At 55.5% G+C, this 18,553-nt stretch overlaps 1 protein-coding gene and 1 long non-coding RNA gene across 8 annotated transcripts; both read right to left on the bottom strand.

Annotated features, from left to right (window-relative positions):
- Positions 1-546: 546 nt before the first annotated feature.
- LOC102540988 (malignant T-cell-amplified sequence 1-like) lies at positions 547-1,395 on the bottom strand. Its single transcript, XM_006209904.4, has one exon. The coding sequence runs from the start codon at positions 1,242-1,244 to the stop codon at positions 699-701; it is 546 nt and encodes a 181-aa protein (XP_006209966.2). The 5' UTR covers positions 1,245-1,395; the 3' UTR covers positions 547-698.
- Positions 1,396-7,900: 6,505 nt separating this feature from the next.
- LOC140691476 (uncharacterized) lies at positions 7,901-11,086 on the bottom strand. 7 transcript variants are annotated; one of them, XR_012067112.1, is made up of 4 exons: positions 10,908-11,086; positions 9,044-9,179; positions 8,506-8,694; positions 7,901-8,290 (listed from the first exon to the last, which is right to left on the bottom strand). It is a non-coding gene; the product is annotated as an uncharacterized lncRNA (long non-coding RNA). The 7 variants fall into 7 exon arrangements; XR_012067111.1 differs by having other exon boundaries at positions 9,044-9,174; XR_012067118.1 differs by lacking the exon at positions 10,908-11,086 and adding an exon at positions 10,251-10,354 and having other exon boundaries at positions 9,044-9,174.
- Between the last annotated feature and the right edge of the window lie 7,467 nt (positions 11,087-18,553).

The raw sequence follows: 18,553 nt of genomic DNA, 5'->3' as shown, positions 1-18,553 counted from the left end.
TCGCATACCCACCTATAAATGGCTCAAAACCATGTGAGAAAAGCCCCTCACTTTCTATGGGTTCTTAAGCAGGTGAGAGCCTGCTGGCCTTAGGCCCCATCCTCACCTATAAGTCAATCAATCAGGAGGGAAATAGACCAATCAGCCTTTTCCAGACTCACGTAGAAAAGGGATGCACAGAGTTCTACAAGCAAGGAGGGAAGGGGCAATGTTTGTTGGGTGGACAACCGATTGGATCTGCTGTACACTTTTTACTGGGTTTTCTGTTTCTAGCACTTATCCCCTAAGTGGCCATAATAATAGAGTTGTTTAAGGGCCTCTCTCCAGTCATTTTCTTCTCCCAACTTTACACTCACAACTACGGTCTCTCTCCCAACTGCACGCTCTTGACTTTGAAATCTAATTTAACACAGAGAGAGAATTTACCTGTTTGATCGGGTATCTGCTTGGACAGACAAGACAGCAAATTACCCCTCTGTAAACACACTCAAAGGCATACACTCACACAGACACACACACACAATGACACACATGCACACAGGCGGATTCGTTCCCAAGCTTTACTTTGTCTTTTGTCCCTTCCTTTAGCGTCCGCTGACTCGCTAACCACACGGGTGCTGCCTTCACGCTGTCACACACAGACACAAGCACAGGCCCAGCACCAGGTCCACCCTGGGCCCCAGCGCGTCTCCTGAGGCTCACTTGTACGTCTTCATGTGCCACAGCCCGTCGTTTAAGTAGTGGATGTTCTCAATCCCGATTCCTTTGTTGACCTTCTCGATTTCCTCCGCGGACATCTTCATGACCCCCACGCACAGCGCGTGCTGCTTTCCTTCTGCCATGATCGCGACCACCGTGTCCGCCGCGGCCGGGTAGAGCCTGGCGCCGGGGGAGGTCAGGCCCGGACACATGATGTTCGCGCCGCTGAGCACGAACTTGATGGCGCCTTTGTCCACCTGCTGGCGCGGCAGGATGAAGGGGTACTTGTGCAGCAGCCTCAGCGTCGGGTAGAAGGGGCCCTCCCTCTGCCTGAAGAACAGCAGGTCCCCGTTGACCGTGAGGATCTCTATGTGCTCGTGGCACCGCACGATTTTGACCGGGTCTTTCTTGGGCATGATCTGGTTCAGCCACGGCTCGATACCTGGAAACTGCTCCACCAGCTGGTTCTTAATACCCTTAATCACCGACGACTTCAGCTGGATGCAGTTGGACACATTTTCTTTTTCATCAAATTTCTTGAACATGATCCAAGGCGAAGAGGGCGACGACAAGGAAGCGGCCGCAACCGGGGGGTGGGGGGAATGAATCACCGCGAGCTCGGCGGAGGCGCTTGGCGGAGGCGCTTACCGGAGGCGGGCCGGCGGGTCGCTCGGCGCGGCCGTCGCTAACCGGAAGGGAGGCGCGCTTTACGGCCGCCCGTCGTGCCGACTTCCGCTCCTCGGGGCCCGGCGGCGCGCCTGCCGGCGGGTTCGGGCTGCCGGCTCCGCCCCGGAGCGGGCGGGTAGCGGGGCGGGGCTTGAGGAGGATCGGAGACACAGCAGTCCCTCTCGCCGCAGGGAAGGCGACACGGAGGGGGCCTGAGTTTCAGTTTTATTACTGGGGAACCGGATCTGCATCCGCCCAAGTCCCCGAGCCGGAAACCGGGAGGGAATCCTGCCGCGGGGGCCCTCGCCCTCCGTGCGGTGACCGCGAGGAGGCGAGCCCGGCGCGCCGCCCTCTGCCCCAGCTCGCCGCCTTCCCTGCGCTCACGCCCGCGGACGCCGCTCGGCGCCGGGCCCCGTCCTTGCAGACAGCTGCTGCCGGCCGCCTCCGGTTTCTGTCCAGCGGCACGCGGGGGGGAGGCATCGCCGGCAGGCGGGATGCAGGCGCTGCAGGGTTTCAGTCCTTTTAAGTATGTTCAGACGTGGGCTGTAGGCCAGAATAGGGTCCCGTGGAGAACGGAGCGGCGCCCGAAAGGGAGGTGTGCTCTGCTTTGTTGCGGCCGCTGCCTCTCTGTTCCTGTCTGTCTCTTTCTATCGGTTACTGACGGCGTGTCGAAATCTCCGTGATTGTGGATCTCTTTCCCTTTCCAGTTCTGTCAGCTTTGGATTTATATGTCTTGAAGCTCCATTATTAGGCCCACACTCCTTTAAGATTAATATGAAAGTCACCCTGTTAATTGGGATTTTATCTCCCTAGGTTTTACTTGTCGTCCTAAGAAGTGTGAGGCCCGTGAGGGCAGGAGTTCTGTGTTTTACCTCTGTATTTTCTCACCTAGCAGAAGGTCTGTTTCATACTACATACTGCACGCATAGTAAGTGACTGATAAATAAATGAATGCTTCCTCTTCCCCCAAGATACGGTCCCTTTCTTTCCCAGACAGTGTGGTGTGAAGAGAGTAAGGGCAAACCCCTGCTCTGTGGACACTTCTTTCCAATAAACACATGCTTAACTTGGGAAGCCTGCACTGCAGCAGAATTGTTAAGTGCTGAATATGTAACGGAAGGATAACATGCATTTCCTCACTCTTGGGAGCTTATAGCACATGAGAGTTTTATATATGATATGTATATATATATGTATGTATTTTATATATATGTATATATTATATATATAAAATCATTATAAGGAATTGGTTCACATGGTTATGGAGGCTGAGGAGTCCCAACATCGTCAACAACCTGGAGACCCAGGAGATAAGGCCGGAGGCCCAGGGTGGTACCACTTTCAGTCAGTCCAAGTCAGAAGGCAGGTGAAGACCACTGTCCCAGCTCCAAGGCCATCAGGCAGGAGGAATTCCTTCTTACGCAGGGGAGAGTCAACCTTTTTGTTCTGGTTATTTTATAAGCAGCTAACCTTGTTATACACGGAGTTTATGTGCTGAACTCTCAGAGGAAGATTTTCTTTCTTTGGTTCTTGAGGGATATTGTGCCGTTGTTCCTACGTGTGACGTCAGTGCTGTCCAAGCAGCACAAAGCAGATCGGGAAATTCAGCGGAGGGAAAGTTGTTAGGGGCCAGAGTGACCAGGGTGGCCTGTCTGCAGACGCCAGCAGCGCGATCAGAAGTGAGCTGACTTAGATCTGGCTGTCGGGGGCACGCACAGGGGATTGTTTTGGTGCAGCTATTTTAGGCAAAGGACTCAAAAAAGTTTCGTCTGCAGCTCCATAGCAATGGAATCTTTTTGAAGTTAACTGTCAGTCTTATCCGAAATCATCCATCTTAGCCCATGAAGCACCTGTGTGCAGCTGCCATAACAGGGGCACTGAGAGCTAGTTTTTGCTTCTAAATTATTCAGTTAAGAAAATGAAAAAACCTCTTTTCAGGCTTTCTAAAAACTCACATTCTCTAAGATCATGGGACCTGGTTCTCAAACTTTATAGAAGAAGCTAGATCTTTGAGGCTGGCATGCCTTAGTATATAAGGAAATATGAGACCCAAGTGTTGCTTTAAACATACAAATATATTAAAACATTACCAACTTAATCTGGTTAAATAATTTAAAATCAATTCAAAATTGATTACTATATAGATTTTAAAAAGGAAAGTTACAGAGCGGAATTCATCTTTCAGGTCCAGGGTGTACCAGTTGCTAAGTCTGACCCCCTTGGTAGCACTTTATTTCCTCATGAAATCGGAATAATTCAGTGTACACACCACAAGGTATATGGGGTGATAATAAGGGATGAAAAACACAATACATAAAGAGCATACCTGCTAGTAGGAGACAGTGTAAGTACATTTTAAAGTGTTTATTTATTTTCAAAACGCCCTTTATGCAGGTAGTTTTAAGATCTAAGATTATCGTGTATGTGTAGAATTTTTACAGAAAAGTATCTTTGGATAATTTGCTAAGTCAAATAGTCAAGAGAAGCCAGAAATCCATGTTATGTCAGTAATCACTGGGGAGTATGTAATAGAGACATGGTGATTATGTTGCAAAAATGAGGAAAGCAAGTGAGAAAATTTCTCAGGTTCCTCGCATCTCCAAAATTCCCAGCATGAGCCCCACACCTTGGGTTGTACTGTTTCAAACGGTTCTCCTTCAGGCAGCTTTGTCTGCATTTTGAGAAATGACCACTAGAGGGCAGGAGACCCAAACGATGAGGTCCACATGGGGTTCGCCAAGATGGAAATCCTTAGAACACTGGCAACTTACAGATAACTAATTTTTTTATCATACAATTGTCTTTCCTCAGTCGTGCTTTCTAAATAAACAAACCCATCTCTCCAGAGTCACAAAACAGTTCCCAAGCTCAGATCAAGCACATTCTAAATAGTAAGCTACTTGATGTACAGTTTGTGAATTTTCTCTGTATAAATAATCAACAATTAAATAATCACTTCTAAAATGATGTCTATTAAAACAAAAAGTTAGCCCTACATTTTCGGCCTGTTGAAAAGAAATAATAAAAGTGCCCTTTCTCACACTGCTTTAATGTTGAACCGTTTTTGAAAATTAAAAAAGTTTTGTGTGCTGTAAAAATAATCTCATGCCATCCAAAATGTGTTTAACGATGTCATCTACCTCGTCGCTCCAGTCCACGGGTGACACTTAAACACCACAGAAGTGTCCCCTGCACACTAAGCCTGTGGATGGACGGGAAGAAGACGTGTGGACGCCCAGAAGAAAGGGCCCCACGTGGCAGGATCTTAGGGGCTCTCCTTCCCAAGGCACAGCCTACCAGAGGGTGAGCCCTTGCCTGGGAGTACTGAACCCTCCCTTCTCCTCTGGACTCTGTCCCCCTTTTGGGCCCTTGCCAGTCCCTGACATCCTGGCCTCAGCTTCCCAATTGTCCCAGGAGGAGATGGACACGAAATGGCATGAGCCCCGCCGTGTGTGGACATGGCCCAGGCTCCTGGCCCCCAGGCCCTCGGGGGTGTAGGATGCGCTCAGGGGCGCAGGGACTTCCCTCCCACATGCGGACTCAGCATGCGGCAGCCTGCCTCACGTCCAAGTCCACCGCCTGGCGCACACACGGGCCCACGGGTGGCGCGGGCAAGAGGCCCTGCTTTGCCACGCACGTGCTCGATGCACCAAGGGCTCCCAGCTGGCCATTACTGCATGTCCCCAACGGCCTGGGCTGGCCGGTTGGACAGAAGATGCCCAGCTGGTGTGGGACACTGCAGTGCGTAGACGCTTCGCTTCCTGGCCAGCAGGACCTGGGGGACGCAGCCCTGTGCTGGGACCCATCAGAAGGTGTCTTTTGCAATTGTAAGCCCCACGCCAGATCTTCCTCCCCAGGGTGAAAGTCCACGTCTTCAGGACAGAGTCGCAGTTGGCAGGAGGGTTCCTGGCGCAGCACAGGTCAGGGATCGTTAGCTCTGGTCAGGGTTGGCGGGATGGAGGAACAGCCAGCTGTGGGCCACAGGCCAGGGAGGAGGAAGTGCACGGAAACAAAGAGGAGCCGGTGGTGGGGTCGGTGGGGAGGAGGGGATGGGGCGGGGGCCCTTCCGGGCGCCAGGGCTCCTGCTCTGCACCCAGGGAAAGGGCCAAGTGTCCCCGGCTCCGGGACAGAGTCTCTGGAATCCCCCAAGGCTAGAAGCAGGCCCGGGTGCCTGGCTGAGTCCCTGTGTCTGTACTAATGCACAGAATTTCTGCTCGGCATGATCAAAGCATCCTAGAAATAGACAGCAGTGATGGGTGCATGTTGAGCTTACGGAATGCCATTGAATGGTATAATTTAAGATGATTAAAAGGGAAATATTTACTACATTAAATTTTAAAACAAAATCTAATAAACCATAAAAGAAATGAAATTTTCGAGAAAATTTGAAAAAAAAAGTTGTCATCCCCAGGGAAGAGGGGAGCGCTGGTGCTGGGTGTAGCTCTGGTGCGGATGCCCGGGGCGGGGTGGCACTGGGCTGTGGAACTGGCATGGGGCCTGGTCCCCACGCTGGCGCCGGAGCCCCCGCCCAGTCACTGGCTCACTCTGGCACTGGGACCAGAGTGGGTGAGAGAGCTGGCGATGAAGGTCACGCTCAGCCTGGGTCTAGAACCAGGGCTGCCTGTGACCCCGAGCTGGTCGGAGTGTTCAGGCTGGAGGCACCTCTCATCATGCGGCCGGTCCTCGGCCTGGCAGGACAGCGGGGCCAGCTCCTCTCCGACTGGCGGCTGTGGAGGGTCTCGTGCTGGAAGCGGCAGAGCGGTGTGGCCCCCACCGCCTGGCTGTGGGTTAGATGCTGTCTCACCTGCTGGGTGTGAGGCCTGAGAGCCGCCAGGGTGTCTAGGGGCCACCTTTGTGCTCCAGGTGCCTGCGCGCTACAGGGCGTGGTGCACATGGATATGTGCGTGGACAAGTAGACAAATCCAGCCATCAGTCACCCCACCACTGCCTTGGGGGTCAGCTTTCATATCTGATCGAGGGCAGCACCTCCTCCCAGGACTGCTGGGAGGATGACACTGACTCAGTACATGCATAAGTACCTACTGTGCGCTGGGCTAGAGATTCAGGAATCGAGCCAAGGAAAGCACAGCCCGGCTGGCACGGAGCTGACTGCAGCACGGCGTACATCAGGAGGGGCCGCGGGTGGAGCCCATGTCCTTGTCCGGCCGGCTGAGACCAGTCTGAGTGGGGCCCTCGGAGGGCACGTGGGCTCCTTGGTCTGAACGCCCACGCTGCACGTGACCCCTTTGTGACCGCTGCCTTCACAAGTCCTGGGGTCTGCCATCTTTAAAATGGGCATCTGAAGAAACCCGTTCCTAGTGTCCTCCAGGAAGTTTGTCTTGATCCCAGGAGACAAAGAACTCCCTGTGACCTGTCTTCTCACTGCGAACCCTGAAGCGCTGGTATTCGAGGTCACCGAGGGAATGGGGCAGTGTCTTCCCAGAGGCTGGCGAGGGTGCCCGTACTGGTCAGTGTCTAAACTGGGCTCAGGTCCCTGGGCTTTAACCCCCAGTGGCCACGATGCCCCTGGAAACGGTGGCACAGTCCTTAAGCCATGCCCCCAGGTGCCCCAAAAAGCCAGCTGGCCATGGAAGAGACAGCAGCGAGGCTCAGCCCTGCGAGTAACCAGGACCGGGCGGGGAACTTCACAAACCAGTGGATAAAGAGCTTCCTCCCGCATCTTTCCCCACCTGCACTGTTGCTCAGGTCGTGGACTGTCGCACTTAACCAGATCGCTAGCGAAGGCAGTTGGGCTGTTTCGTCCTTTGCTCGTATGGAGAGGGCTGCAGTGAACAGCGGTGACGCGTGCCGAGTGCAGTGGTGCGTCCGTGGGATAAATTCCCTGAACTCTGATTGCTGAATCAAAGGGAAGATACATTGTACTTTTGATAGACGTGGCCCAGCTGCCCCTCTGGAAGGCAGCTTCCTTCCCCTCAGCAGTGAAAAACACTTCCGTTTCTACAGCGGCTCCGAGCGCACCTTCAGTCCCCTGGGGTCAGCCCTTCTGCCGTCACCAGGCAGCACGTTCCGTGTGTTTACGGCTGTGTGCGTTTTCTCACGAAGCACATGATAATGTCTTTCACCCGTTTATAGTGTGTGGTTGCTTGTTTTCTTACTGGTTTCCTTATGGCTCCTGGCCCTCCTGCGACTCTCAGAGCACAAGATTCTGAACACGTCTCCTACCAGCACTTCCGTTTTCACATATAATCTGATTTATTTGGAATTTCCCTTTTAAGTAAAAAAGTGCTATTTTCAATAAAAACAACAAAAATGAATTAGTCCCCACTTTAAATACGTGAGCAGACACAAAAAGCCACATATTACATAATTTCATTTATAGGAATAATCCAGACTAGATAAAGCAACAGAGAAAAAACAGAGCAGCTGTTGCCAGGTGACTTGGGGACAGGAGGAAACAGGAGTGATGGCTTTGGGTACTAGCTTTCCTTTTGGGGAGATGAAAATGGTCTGCAATTAAATGGTGCTGCTGGGTGCACAGCCTGGGGAGGTATATAATGGCCTCTGAATTGCACAGTTTAAAATGATTAAAGGGTCACATTTTACTGAATTTAAATTTTAACACATAAAATGTTAAAAATTAAATATAATGAAGAAAAAGTTAAACAAAAAAAGCTACCCTCAGAGGGAAGAGGAGGCAAGCTCAGTGCCTGGAGCAGCTCAGGGCGGGCGCTGAGGGAGGTGTCCGCCATGTCCCCAGGTCTGCAGGCGGCGAAGGACGTGGGCTGGCCAGGCTCCTGGCCGGCGGCTCTGGCACCACCTGCTGCAGGAGGCGAGGCCAGACCTGATGACAGGGATGTCTGGAGCGGGCCTGGGTTCTGGGGTTAGGCAGCTGGATCTAGCACTTGAGATTGGACCGGACCTGCTGCCGGACCGAGCCAGCTCCAGCTTGGAGACAGCATGGGAGCTGCGGGAGAAAAGCTCACCACTGTGACCACCTCCCGCGCGACTGCCTCCCGCGTGCCCTCCCGCGACAGCGCGTCCGGTGCCCTCCCGAGCGGCCGGGGGAGGGCTGCCCGCTGACGGGGGGTCTGAGGCCAGTCTTTGCTCCTGGCCCTACAGCTGCCCCTGGGGTCCCTCCCTGAGTGGCCCAGTAGGACCCCTCCTCCTGGGCCTCCTCACCCTGGCTCCATCTGCCTCGGCGGGCTCCTGGTCCTCCAGCCGGGTAAGAAGAAGGTGGGCCCAGGGCTCCAGGTGGGCCTGAGCCAAACATGCTGAGCTGCATGGAAGCCACAAACTGCTTCAGGCCGAGGGCTGACAAAAGTCCTCAGGAAACTGGTCCAGCCAGTAACCGGGAAGGAGCAGAAGGTGCTGGAGGTAGTGGGGCGGGCAGCAGGGTCAGAGGACTGGACTTCCGGCCCACACCCACCCCGGGCTCCTGTGCCCATCCCTGCCATCCGGAGGCCAGCCCCACCCCAGCTAGCCCGGCCCCCGCTTGGCTGCCAGGTGGGGCAGGCCTCCTAACCAGCAGGGGCTACACACAGTCTCCACTGCAGAGGACTGGCCCCAGCCTCAGCAAGAGGCGCCCCAGCCCGCAGCCCTCTAGCAGGGGTCACAGGACGGGAGGGAGCCAGGGTTCGGCCCGGCCCCAGCCCCCGCCAGCCTCAGCCCCCAGATGTCACCCCCTCCGGAGACAGGAGCCCTCCAGGTGCCCACTCACTTCTTTAGTTGTTTCCGAGGTCCATCCTGCCTCGGACAGTGAGGGCAGAGGAATCCCTGCCCAGATGAGGCCAGGAGGGCGTCACGTGTCCACTACCCGCCGTGCTGTCCAGTGGGACTGGGAGGCGCTTCCTATACTGGGACAGAATGAATCTCCTCGGGCGTCTGAGTGTACCTGGGGCCCCTCAGCAGCCCACGGGGATCCCCGCCCTGGCTGCACCCAGGACAGCCACCCCACCCCAGGCAGAATGTGAAACCTCATTTACAAATGGGAAACAGCCTTGGCCAGGGTCACAGGGTCACAGGGTGAGGCTTGAAGCAGAGGGCTTCTTCGTGGGGCACAGGGAAAATCACAGATAAGAGGCAGCAGGTCCTTTCACAGGGCGGGGCACAGACTCAGCTCTTCCCCTGCCTCTGACAGTTCAGTCCTCGTAGCCTGTTTTCACAGGAGCAAACGCAGGAACGCAGAGGTGCAGTGCCATTCCCCAGGCACACAGCGGGGCCGTAGGGGGGGCAAGCACCCACCTTCCCACCGGCAGGCCGGGGACCTGCTGGGTGCTGGCGGAGTTCCAGCAGGTGGGGGGGGGGGGGGCGGGACACAGGCGCCTCTGCTCTGGCGGGCAGGCGCCAGGCGCCCAGCAGCCTCCCAGTGCGCTTGCCTGCACGTCTCAACCGGTTCCGGGCTGACTGGTTCCCATGCTGGGTGGACAGAGCAGGGACGGGTCAACAAGGTACTTAGACAGGAGGAAAGTGCAAAACGGCTCACAGCCGTGACGTGAAGCCGAAACACAGAGTTTTCTCAGATACTCTCCCGAATAGATGAAAAGTAATGTTGCAGCCGACCGGGGAGGGGGCTGACGGGAGGAAGGAGGGGAGGGAGGAGCCTGGCCTCCTGGGCCTCGGGACCGTGGCCACTCAAGTCAGAGCCCTGGGCCTGGAACCCCAGCAGCCCGCTGTGCACAAGTTCCCTTCTGCTTCCTAGCCCTTTGAGCCCCCCGCCCCACCCTGTTCGCGGATGCAGCGGCGCTGGTGCCTCCTGTCTTTCCGGTCACGACACACGTCACCATGCAGGCCTTCTGCCCCCACCCAGGGCCTTTCAGCACCTCCCGCTGTCCTGACGGGGCGCCTCGGGGTGAGTGCTGAGAGCACAGCTGCTAGAGGAGTAATAAAGGGGTCTCGGGGTCCCCTCCCACCTCCGCGCAGCTCACACAGTGGAGACGGAGGCTAATAGCAGCAGGCGCGTGCTGCGACGGGGGCAGGGGTCGCCCAGAGTGATCCCTGGTGTCCTTCCCCGGCCGCTCTGTGCCCCGCAGCAGGCACAGCCGCCGCCTGGTGGCCAGCGCCAGCACTGCAGACAGGAAACCAGAAAGAAAGATGCATCTTTGTTTGGGGTCGTCAGGTCAGTGGGGCTCCCAGGCCCCACGGGGCAGACAGACAGGACCTGCAGGCCCCAGGGGGTGAGGGGGGCTCGGATCCTCCGTGTCCCTCAGTTTCCTCCCGCCGTCCTGGGGAGTCCAGGAGGGCTGGAAGCCTCGCCCCAGGCGGGGCAATGGCTCCGCCCACTGCCGCCGAGGACTGGAGGCTCCAGCGGGGAGGGTCTGGTCCCCGGTCCCCGGAAGAGCGGTCCAGTGCTCCGCCACCTTCCGCGCTGCCCCCTGCTCCCAAGAACCCCAAAGGGGAGAACACGTTTACAGGACTTGGCGCAGCAGGTCACCAAAGGAGAACCAAGGCCACCAAACTCCTACGAGCCTGTGGGACCCTCGGGGTCCCCCCCCGAGCACACCAACGTGTCAAGGAGGAAGCAGGCCTTCCCTCAGGGGTCCTGGAGCCTCCTCGCCGTGGGAGTGGGAGTCTCGAGAGCTTACCTTCCTCTCAGGCGCTCAGAGCAGTGGACACAAGGCCCCGGACTTGCCCTCTCCTCGCTGTCCTGGGCTGGTCCCGTCCAGTCGACCCTGGGAAGCTGGGGACCCAGCCCAGCAGCCTGGTACCTCGGCTCCAGATGCTGCGCGCCTCGGGCGAGTTGCTAGGAGACTGGGTGTGAGGCCTGGTCTTGCACCGCCCGGCGCGTGAGCACATCCACTGCCCCCCGCCCCGCCTCCGGCTCCGGCACCCACGCCGCCGACCAGTGGGGCCGCCGGCTGCCCGTGCCCCCGGCTGCCCGTGCCCCCGGCTGCCCGTGCCGCCAGCCAATCGAGGTGCCCGCCGCCCGTGCTGCCAGCTAATGCAGGTGTCCACCCCGGCGGAGTCCCTCGGGATTCTCGGGCAGCCGCAGACGCGATCTGCAGCATGGAGAAGGTACCTGTCCTGGGCCTGGGCACCTGGAAGCTGAGGTGGCCTCGTGCTCGCAAGGGGCAGCGTCGTTTCTGGACACGCCCTGACGTGAAGGGGCCGCCTACCTGGACACCGGCTGGGGCACCCAGGGGATTCCTACCTGGACACCCGCAGGGACACCCCCAGGGCACATGCGGCAGCTTCCGCAGGCCCATGGGGCCTTCTCCTGTGTTTGGAAGATGAAGTTTTTAGATACCAGATTTTCCGAAAATGGAGATTGTCCTTACGGTATTTCATACTAAGGCCCAAGCATAATTATTCAGAAATAAGGCCTGGGAAAGCCCAGAAGAAAAGGTTGTCGCTCTTGGGTAAGAGCAGAAAAATTAGCGGTCACTCGGCAGGCCAGACCAGCAGCCCAGCGAAAGATGGAGAAATGTCTGTGTCAAAAGACAAGGAAGCTCTGTCACTGCCTACTTGGCTTTACAAAGAAACTGTCTTCTTCCCAGTGTAAAAACCTGATAGTGGAAGCACTTTGGACCTTTCTCTACTTTGCATTTTTAAATTCCTGTCAGTGATTTAGACACAGCACTAACTAAAAAGCCTTTCAGTTTGCTTTAAAAGAAAACAAAATAGCCTTTGATAAGAACTCACTGTAAGAAGTCACATAGGAAATTTTTGGATGATAGGAACTAGAATCATCAACCCTGCTCATCAAAATATTCTTTAAATTCTTTCTTCTATCCGGTTATCAACTCTTAAAGCCAGAGGCGTAGTTCACTGTGGTTCGCAGCATCCGGGACAGGCAGTAGGCAGCCACTCAGAGAGCACTCATGGGTCTGCCTGTTTTGACTTTCTTGTTTCATTCCTTTTCTCTAGTCCTTAAGCCTCGGTTTGTTTCTTTCTGAGCCGCTTATCCCGGCTGGGCCCTCCAGTGCAATGGCCATTCCTGTTCTGTTCCTTATTTTAAAGTAAAGGGACACTTCTGATATGGCCACACTGAGGATGGTGTTTAGCCTAGGTTTGGGGTTTTTTTCTTGATATTTTTGTTGTGTCTATTTTAAATATATTATCAAGTTAAAGTAGAGCTGCACTGGGAGTGAGGTGGCCAGGGGCACAGATGCTGCCAGGACATTACAGCAGACAAACAGCTTGTGAAGGAAAGGTATTGTGTTCTCTGGACTGGCTGGCTTGGCACGTGGAAAGGGCATTTTTGCAGCATTTTATTTGAAACTTTCTGTTAACAGTGTTACATACAAAAAGTGCACATGTAAGAATAGGGCTTGACTGGTTCTCATAAACTGAGCCTGGCTCTGTGACCAGCATCAGGAAACAAGCCGGACCGGCACCCCTGGAAGCCCCCACCGTGCTCCCTTCTAGTCCCCCCTCCCTCTCAAAGCAGCCACTCTTCTGATTTCCAGCAGCATCAATGAGCTGCAGAGCTTTGTCTGAGTAACACGGAACAGTTGTGCCGGGTCACCGTCACGTACTTAGCACCACACAGAGCGTCGTGCCCTCATTTGTGCCCGGCTCCTTCACTCAGCGTTGCACCCGTTAGACTGCTCCTCGTGGGTCACCAGCTCCTCCCTCCGTGTCCTGCTCCCCGTGGGAACCTCCCAAGGGCAGCTGTCCATCCTGTCCCTGAGGGGCGCTTGGGCAGTTCCCCATCTGGGGATATGAAGACCCGAGCGTCACGTCCTGCTCTTTCTTATGATTCGGCTTCTTAACTGAGGAATGGCAGCTTCGGAGAAGCACGTCGGTCTTCACGGGCAAATCCCAGCTGCTTCCAGCAGTGAGCGCGCTCGAGTACACAGCGCCCAGCGCAGGAAACGGAGCGTCGTCCAGTTCCGGAAGCTGGGGGTCTGTCTCCTAAGCAGCGATGCGGACCCTCGGGAACGCCCCTCCCAGGGCTCCTCCGTCGGGGGTTCTCCTGACGGCCGTGCCCAGCGTGTTCCTAGGTCTCCCTGATTCACTCGAACGAGTGATCCTCAGGCCCACTTCTGACCTGGGTCGTACATGAGAATTCAGAGAGTGTGGAGGGACAGGGACCTGCTGTCCCGCCTCTCAGAGTCTCCGCTGGAGTCAGCAGGCTCGTCTGTGCCGCATGAGTCCCCAGCTTCCCTCATCCACCCGTTTACTGAGCACCTTCTGTATGCCCAGCTTGTTCTAGGTGTTGGGGAGACATCCGTGAACAAAACAGAATCAGACCAGAATCCCTGCCTGCGTGGAGCTCACATCCTAGGGACAAAAGATAGAAAGTACAGTATATAAGATGTCCGCTCATGATACACACGTGTCAGTGACGGAGGCGGGAGGACCGCGGTCCTTACCTGCAGTGCTGCCCCAGCGCTCGCGACGTGGCTGTTCTCAGAGGGGCGGGTCGCCTCGCGCTTCAGTGATGCGGCCACGGCAGGAACGGAGGACCTGTTTTCGGGTGGACTGCTTGTCAGCTTTCCTTGGTGAGCTGTGACCCTCTTTGTGGCCCTCTTTTTCGAGTGCCACCCGTACCTTACTCAGAAGAATCTGATCAGTTTTTGCCAATCCAGAAGCGTGTCCGTGACCGCTTACCGGCCCCTTGGCGGCCCCAGGTAGGGACATGCCTCCGGTTTAACTTGGGTGCTTACGAGGGGTTTAATGAAGGTGTGGGCAAGGTGTGCAGAGACCACAGGCACCCCCTGTCAGCACTCCTGGGACCTTGGGCTGAGGGAGGGGCCGGTGCTGGCAGCCACTCTGGGGGGCTGCCCCAAGGAGGCAGTGACCATTTAAGGGACACTGGGACCAGCCGGAAGTGGCTGCCTTGCCGAGCTCGTGACCAGCACATCTCATGACCTCTCCTGGACCTCTGAAGAATCAAAATGCATCTTTCTCAGAAGTGGCACTGTGTCCTCTGCCCCCTACATCAGCCAACGGGCCACCACCCACTCGGCCACCCAGACCAGAAACCTGGAAGTCATCCTCTTCCGACCCCCCCGTCCAGTCCATCAGCAAGATCCACTGAGTGTTCTGCCGGGAGCTCGGAATCTGTCTCTTGATCTCTGCTCCCACCGTCTGCCTTATTAAGAGTCTCAGGATACAGGAGCAGCCTCTGTAACCCTGCCACATTTTCCCAGTTCCAGTCCACTGTCCACGTGGCAGCGGAAGGGGACCATTCAGTGTGACCATGTCGCCTTCTTGCTTAAAAGTCCTTTGCTTCTGGCCCAGAAGCCCCGGCTGAGCTGGCCTCTGCCTGCTCCTGGCCTCTTTGCTTCCTGCAGACACTCTCTGCACCAATCATTTGAAACTCCGTGGGTTCCTGGAATAGAACGTGTTCTTTCTAGTCTCCTCACCCTTGTACATACTGTTCTCTTTACCTAGAAATCTTGTTATTATCTTTTTCTGGAATCTGGTTAACACCGGTTTCTAACGCAAGGCACAATTCAGCACCACCTCCTCCAGGAAGCCCTCCTGTCTCGCCTTACTCACGTTCAGTCCACAGCACTCGTCACGCTGTGTTGTCCTTATTTACTTCCCACTCTCCTCCACTCGTCAGAGCTCACCGAGTGCAGGGACTGATCTAACTCATGACTTTCTGGCCAGCCCCTCACTCAGTGCCTGGCACATACGGGAGGCCCGGGAAGAGCTAAAATTATTTGACTGCTATTATCTGGGTGTTTCCCACGTGAAATGGGGCACATGTGCTTGAACTGGGCAGCAGCAGGGGAGTTCCGGGAAGGTTGGGGCCTATCCCACAGCTGAGCTTGGGGCAGGGAACCCCTTTGGGGAGTGGGTGGGAGAAGCCACCCCAGAGAGGGGACCTGGGCCCACGGGCAGATGAAGTGGGCTCTGCCCATGTCCCTGAGTACACGCTGAGGGCTGTTGGTGGCCCAGGGCTTGAAACAGTAACTTCGTCATAAACGTTTGCTGGGAAGGCTCTCCAGGGTGAAGGGGGCCTGTCCCCTGCTGGACGGAGGTTGAGGGACGGCGTCGTCACCATGTTCAGACTCTCCGCACTGAATATTCACAATCTCAGCCTTTTCTTGGTATTTGAGGTTTTCTGAAATTGTCGTCATCAACAAGAACCGATGATCCACATGCCCCGCAGCATGAGCTAGGAGGTCAGAGAGCCTGTGAATGTCAGAGGCGCCAAAGTACAGGGAGCGCACTGCCTCACACGCCCCGATGTTGCCACCCGGCTCTTGAGAAAAAGCGCCAAACACACGAGAAAACGGTATCTCCCGCTGTCTCCATGGAAGTGTTGGCAGTGGTTTCCCCGGACGGTAGCATTTGAGTGGCAGCTTTTCTGTATCATTTCAGTTTCCTCTGCTGAGCAAGCAGTATCATGGCCAGACACAAATAAATCTAGATTTTTGCATTTGGGGAAAGTTGTGTTTTTTTCCCTAAAGAAGGAAACACAGTCGTTTGACCGCGTAGCCCTGCCCTGTCTCTGCTCTCCAGTGAGGGCGTGCCCCTGAGGGACCGCCCCGTGGTCCAGATGATGGCGCGGAAGCACGGGAAGTCTTCAGCTCAGGTAGGCGGGGGCTGCTTCCTTGGTAAAATGTCCGGCTGCCTGGGGACGGGACGTGTTCATGAGTTCTCCTTACGGCGTCTGCAGGTCCTCTGAGCTTCTCCTGGACCTGCTCAGGAAATGCCAGTTTTGTTTCTAAAGGACCTTAGAATGAAAGAACTTGTAATAAAAGGTGCCCTGGCTTTTGGACTTTACTGCACAATGAAAAGTGAATGGTAGAGGAAAGGACTGAGCTCTGACTCTGGGTGACCCCTGTGTCTGATACTGGACTTTGATCCCCCCTGCAGATTTTGATCCGATTTCAGATCCAGAGGAATGTGATAGTGATTCCCAAATCCATCAACCCACAGCGGATTCTTGAGAACATCCAGGAAAGTGTGTCCTCCATTTGCATCATCGAGTTTGGAATCCACTGTTAGCTCCAGGCAAGGGTGGGGTGACCTCTGCAGCCAGTGGCCCCGCCCTCTGTGGCTTTGACACTGCAGGGGGTGGGAGGACGGGATGAGGTACCACGAGTGGAGACTGGCCCTCGCAGCCTGGGAGCTGGCGAACTGGACTGAATGGGACAGGGACAGCCAGATGAGGGGACAGGCGTGCAGCCAGAGCTCTCGGGGCTGCCCGCCCAGCCAGCTGCCTGTCCCCTGCCCCCAAGGCCGCCCAGTGGTGCCGCACCCAGGCTGCCTCAGCCCTGACGTGTCCAGACTCTTCCAGAGCTGGTCACTCTCTCCCCTTCACCCAGACTGTGCCCGGCCCCAGCTCTCTCTCCAGGTAGAACTTTAGTTGTCACTGAGTCTCTAGACTTGGGGTAGAGGACCCGCTGTGGGAAGAGGCCAGGCAGTGCTCTGTCCCCTCCCGGGCTCTGCTCCTCCCCTGCCCCCCAGCAACTCAGGTGTGGGTTCAGGGCTGGCTCTTGGGGTGGAAAGGTTTCACTGCAGGCGAGCGCCTTATAGTCCAGGAGTGTTGAGGGGGGGAGCTTAGAATACTGCTTTCGAAGGAACAGAAATAAAAATGACACTGTGTACAGATACTGGGAGTGTTAATGGTCCGGGGGGGGGCAAGTATCTCCCTCGCTGGTGGCTGAAGGAAGAAATGTTGTAGCTGTTTGTGTGTTTTGGGGGGGAGGTTGTTTCTTGTTTGTTTTTTGCGTGTGTTGGGGGAAGTTCTGTTCTGGAACGTCCTGTGCACTGCAGGCCGGGGGCAGCACACACCCCTCCCTGCACGCGTTTCCTGAGCAGCCGGGCTGAGCCCGCAGGGCGGTCGGAGCCCACGTGCCCTTGGGGCCCCAGAGGACGTTCAGGGGAAGGTCAGGGTCACAGGAAGCTCTGTCCCCCCAGGCCCGAAGTGCTCTGTGGCCGGCCTAACTCAACTAAAAGCCACTGAACTAAACTTCCTGTAAATGTTTCCTTCCGGTTCCCGGTGTTTGATTTCGGATTATCAGAGCAGGACATGACCGACCTGCTCGGCCTGGACCGGAGTGTCCGCTTGGCCGCGTTCCCCATGTAAGCACCACTCTTCCCCTCCTCGCAAAGCGGAGGGAGCGGCGTCGGCGCCCCAGGCTGGGCCCTGCACAGGCGGCTCCCAGGTACCTCTGGGGGCCAGTTAAACCTCCTCCTCGTCATTCTCCCCTGTCCGCGAACGGGCCACTTTGGAGGCCAATCTAAAGACTAAACCAGGCCACGAGGGAGTTCAAAACTACGGAAATGTATCTTTTTAATGCTTCTGTTGAAAACAATAGCCGTTCTCTACTTCTATTTTTGACTTGCTTTTCAGAGCTGGAAGTCACAAGGACTATCCCTTCAGAGCAGAGCGCTGAGGCCCGGCTCGGCCCAGACGTCCTCTCCGAGGCGCAGGCAGCTCTGGCCGGGGTCTGGCTGGGGATGTGGGGGGGTCCCGCCTGCAGCCGGAGTGCCCGGAGGAAGCCGGGAGCCGCTGCAGGCTGTTTTTTTTCTCCCTGGGATTTTTGGTCTTATCCCCCTAATTCTCAATAATCGTGCTGCTTGGTAACAGCAGTGCCAAACCCCAAGCCTGCCATGAAGTTCCAGCATTCATTTTCATAGAATGGGGTGTGTTTCAGCCTAACCACTGGTTTCCATTGTCCCGACTAAACTGGTCCTGTTTTTATTCGCACTTTCTCCAGTCTGTGCTCTGGGCAGAATTTCATCTTCAGGTTACACAATAAACGGTAGGAGGGCCTAAAGCTGGAGGCACTTCCAATTTCTTTCGATGGTGGATTAAAAGGAATCCAAAAGGGACGTGGAGATGTGGAGCTGCTACCAATTTCTTAATTTCTCTTTTTAAAGTAAACTTTTATTTTGAGGTAATTGGAGATTCACATGCAGTTGAAAGAAACAATACAGAGAAACCCTTTGTCCCCTCTACTCAGTTTCGTCAATGTTACCATCTTACAAAACGGCAGCTCCATGACACAACCAAGACACCGACACTGACACACCCCTGGTCTCATTCAGGTCCCCCGGATTCGTGTTGCGAGCGTGTTTAGTTCTGTGTGATTCTGTCATGTGTGTTTCATGAACCCTCGGCCACTCAGGACACAGAACACCTCCATCGCCCCGGGGTCCCTTTTATAACTCTTCCCCCTCTCTGCTGCCCCACTCCCTCCTTTAATTTCCCAGCTTTCTTGGCGTGCAATTGACAAACTCTGATTTTTAAGTGTACAACATGATAATCTGATACATGTGCACATCGTGAAAGGATTCCCACGGTCAGATTAGTTAGCAC

This window comes from Vicugna pacos, chromosome 35 (assembly GCF_048564905.1).
Source record: "Vicugna pacos chromosome 35, VicPac4, whole genome shotgun sequence".
Classification (NCBI taxonomy): Eukaryota; Metazoa; Chordata; class Mammalia; order Artiodactyla; family Camelidae; genus Vicugna; species Vicugna pacos.
This window is presented reverse-complemented; position numbering and strand designations above follow the sequence as displayed.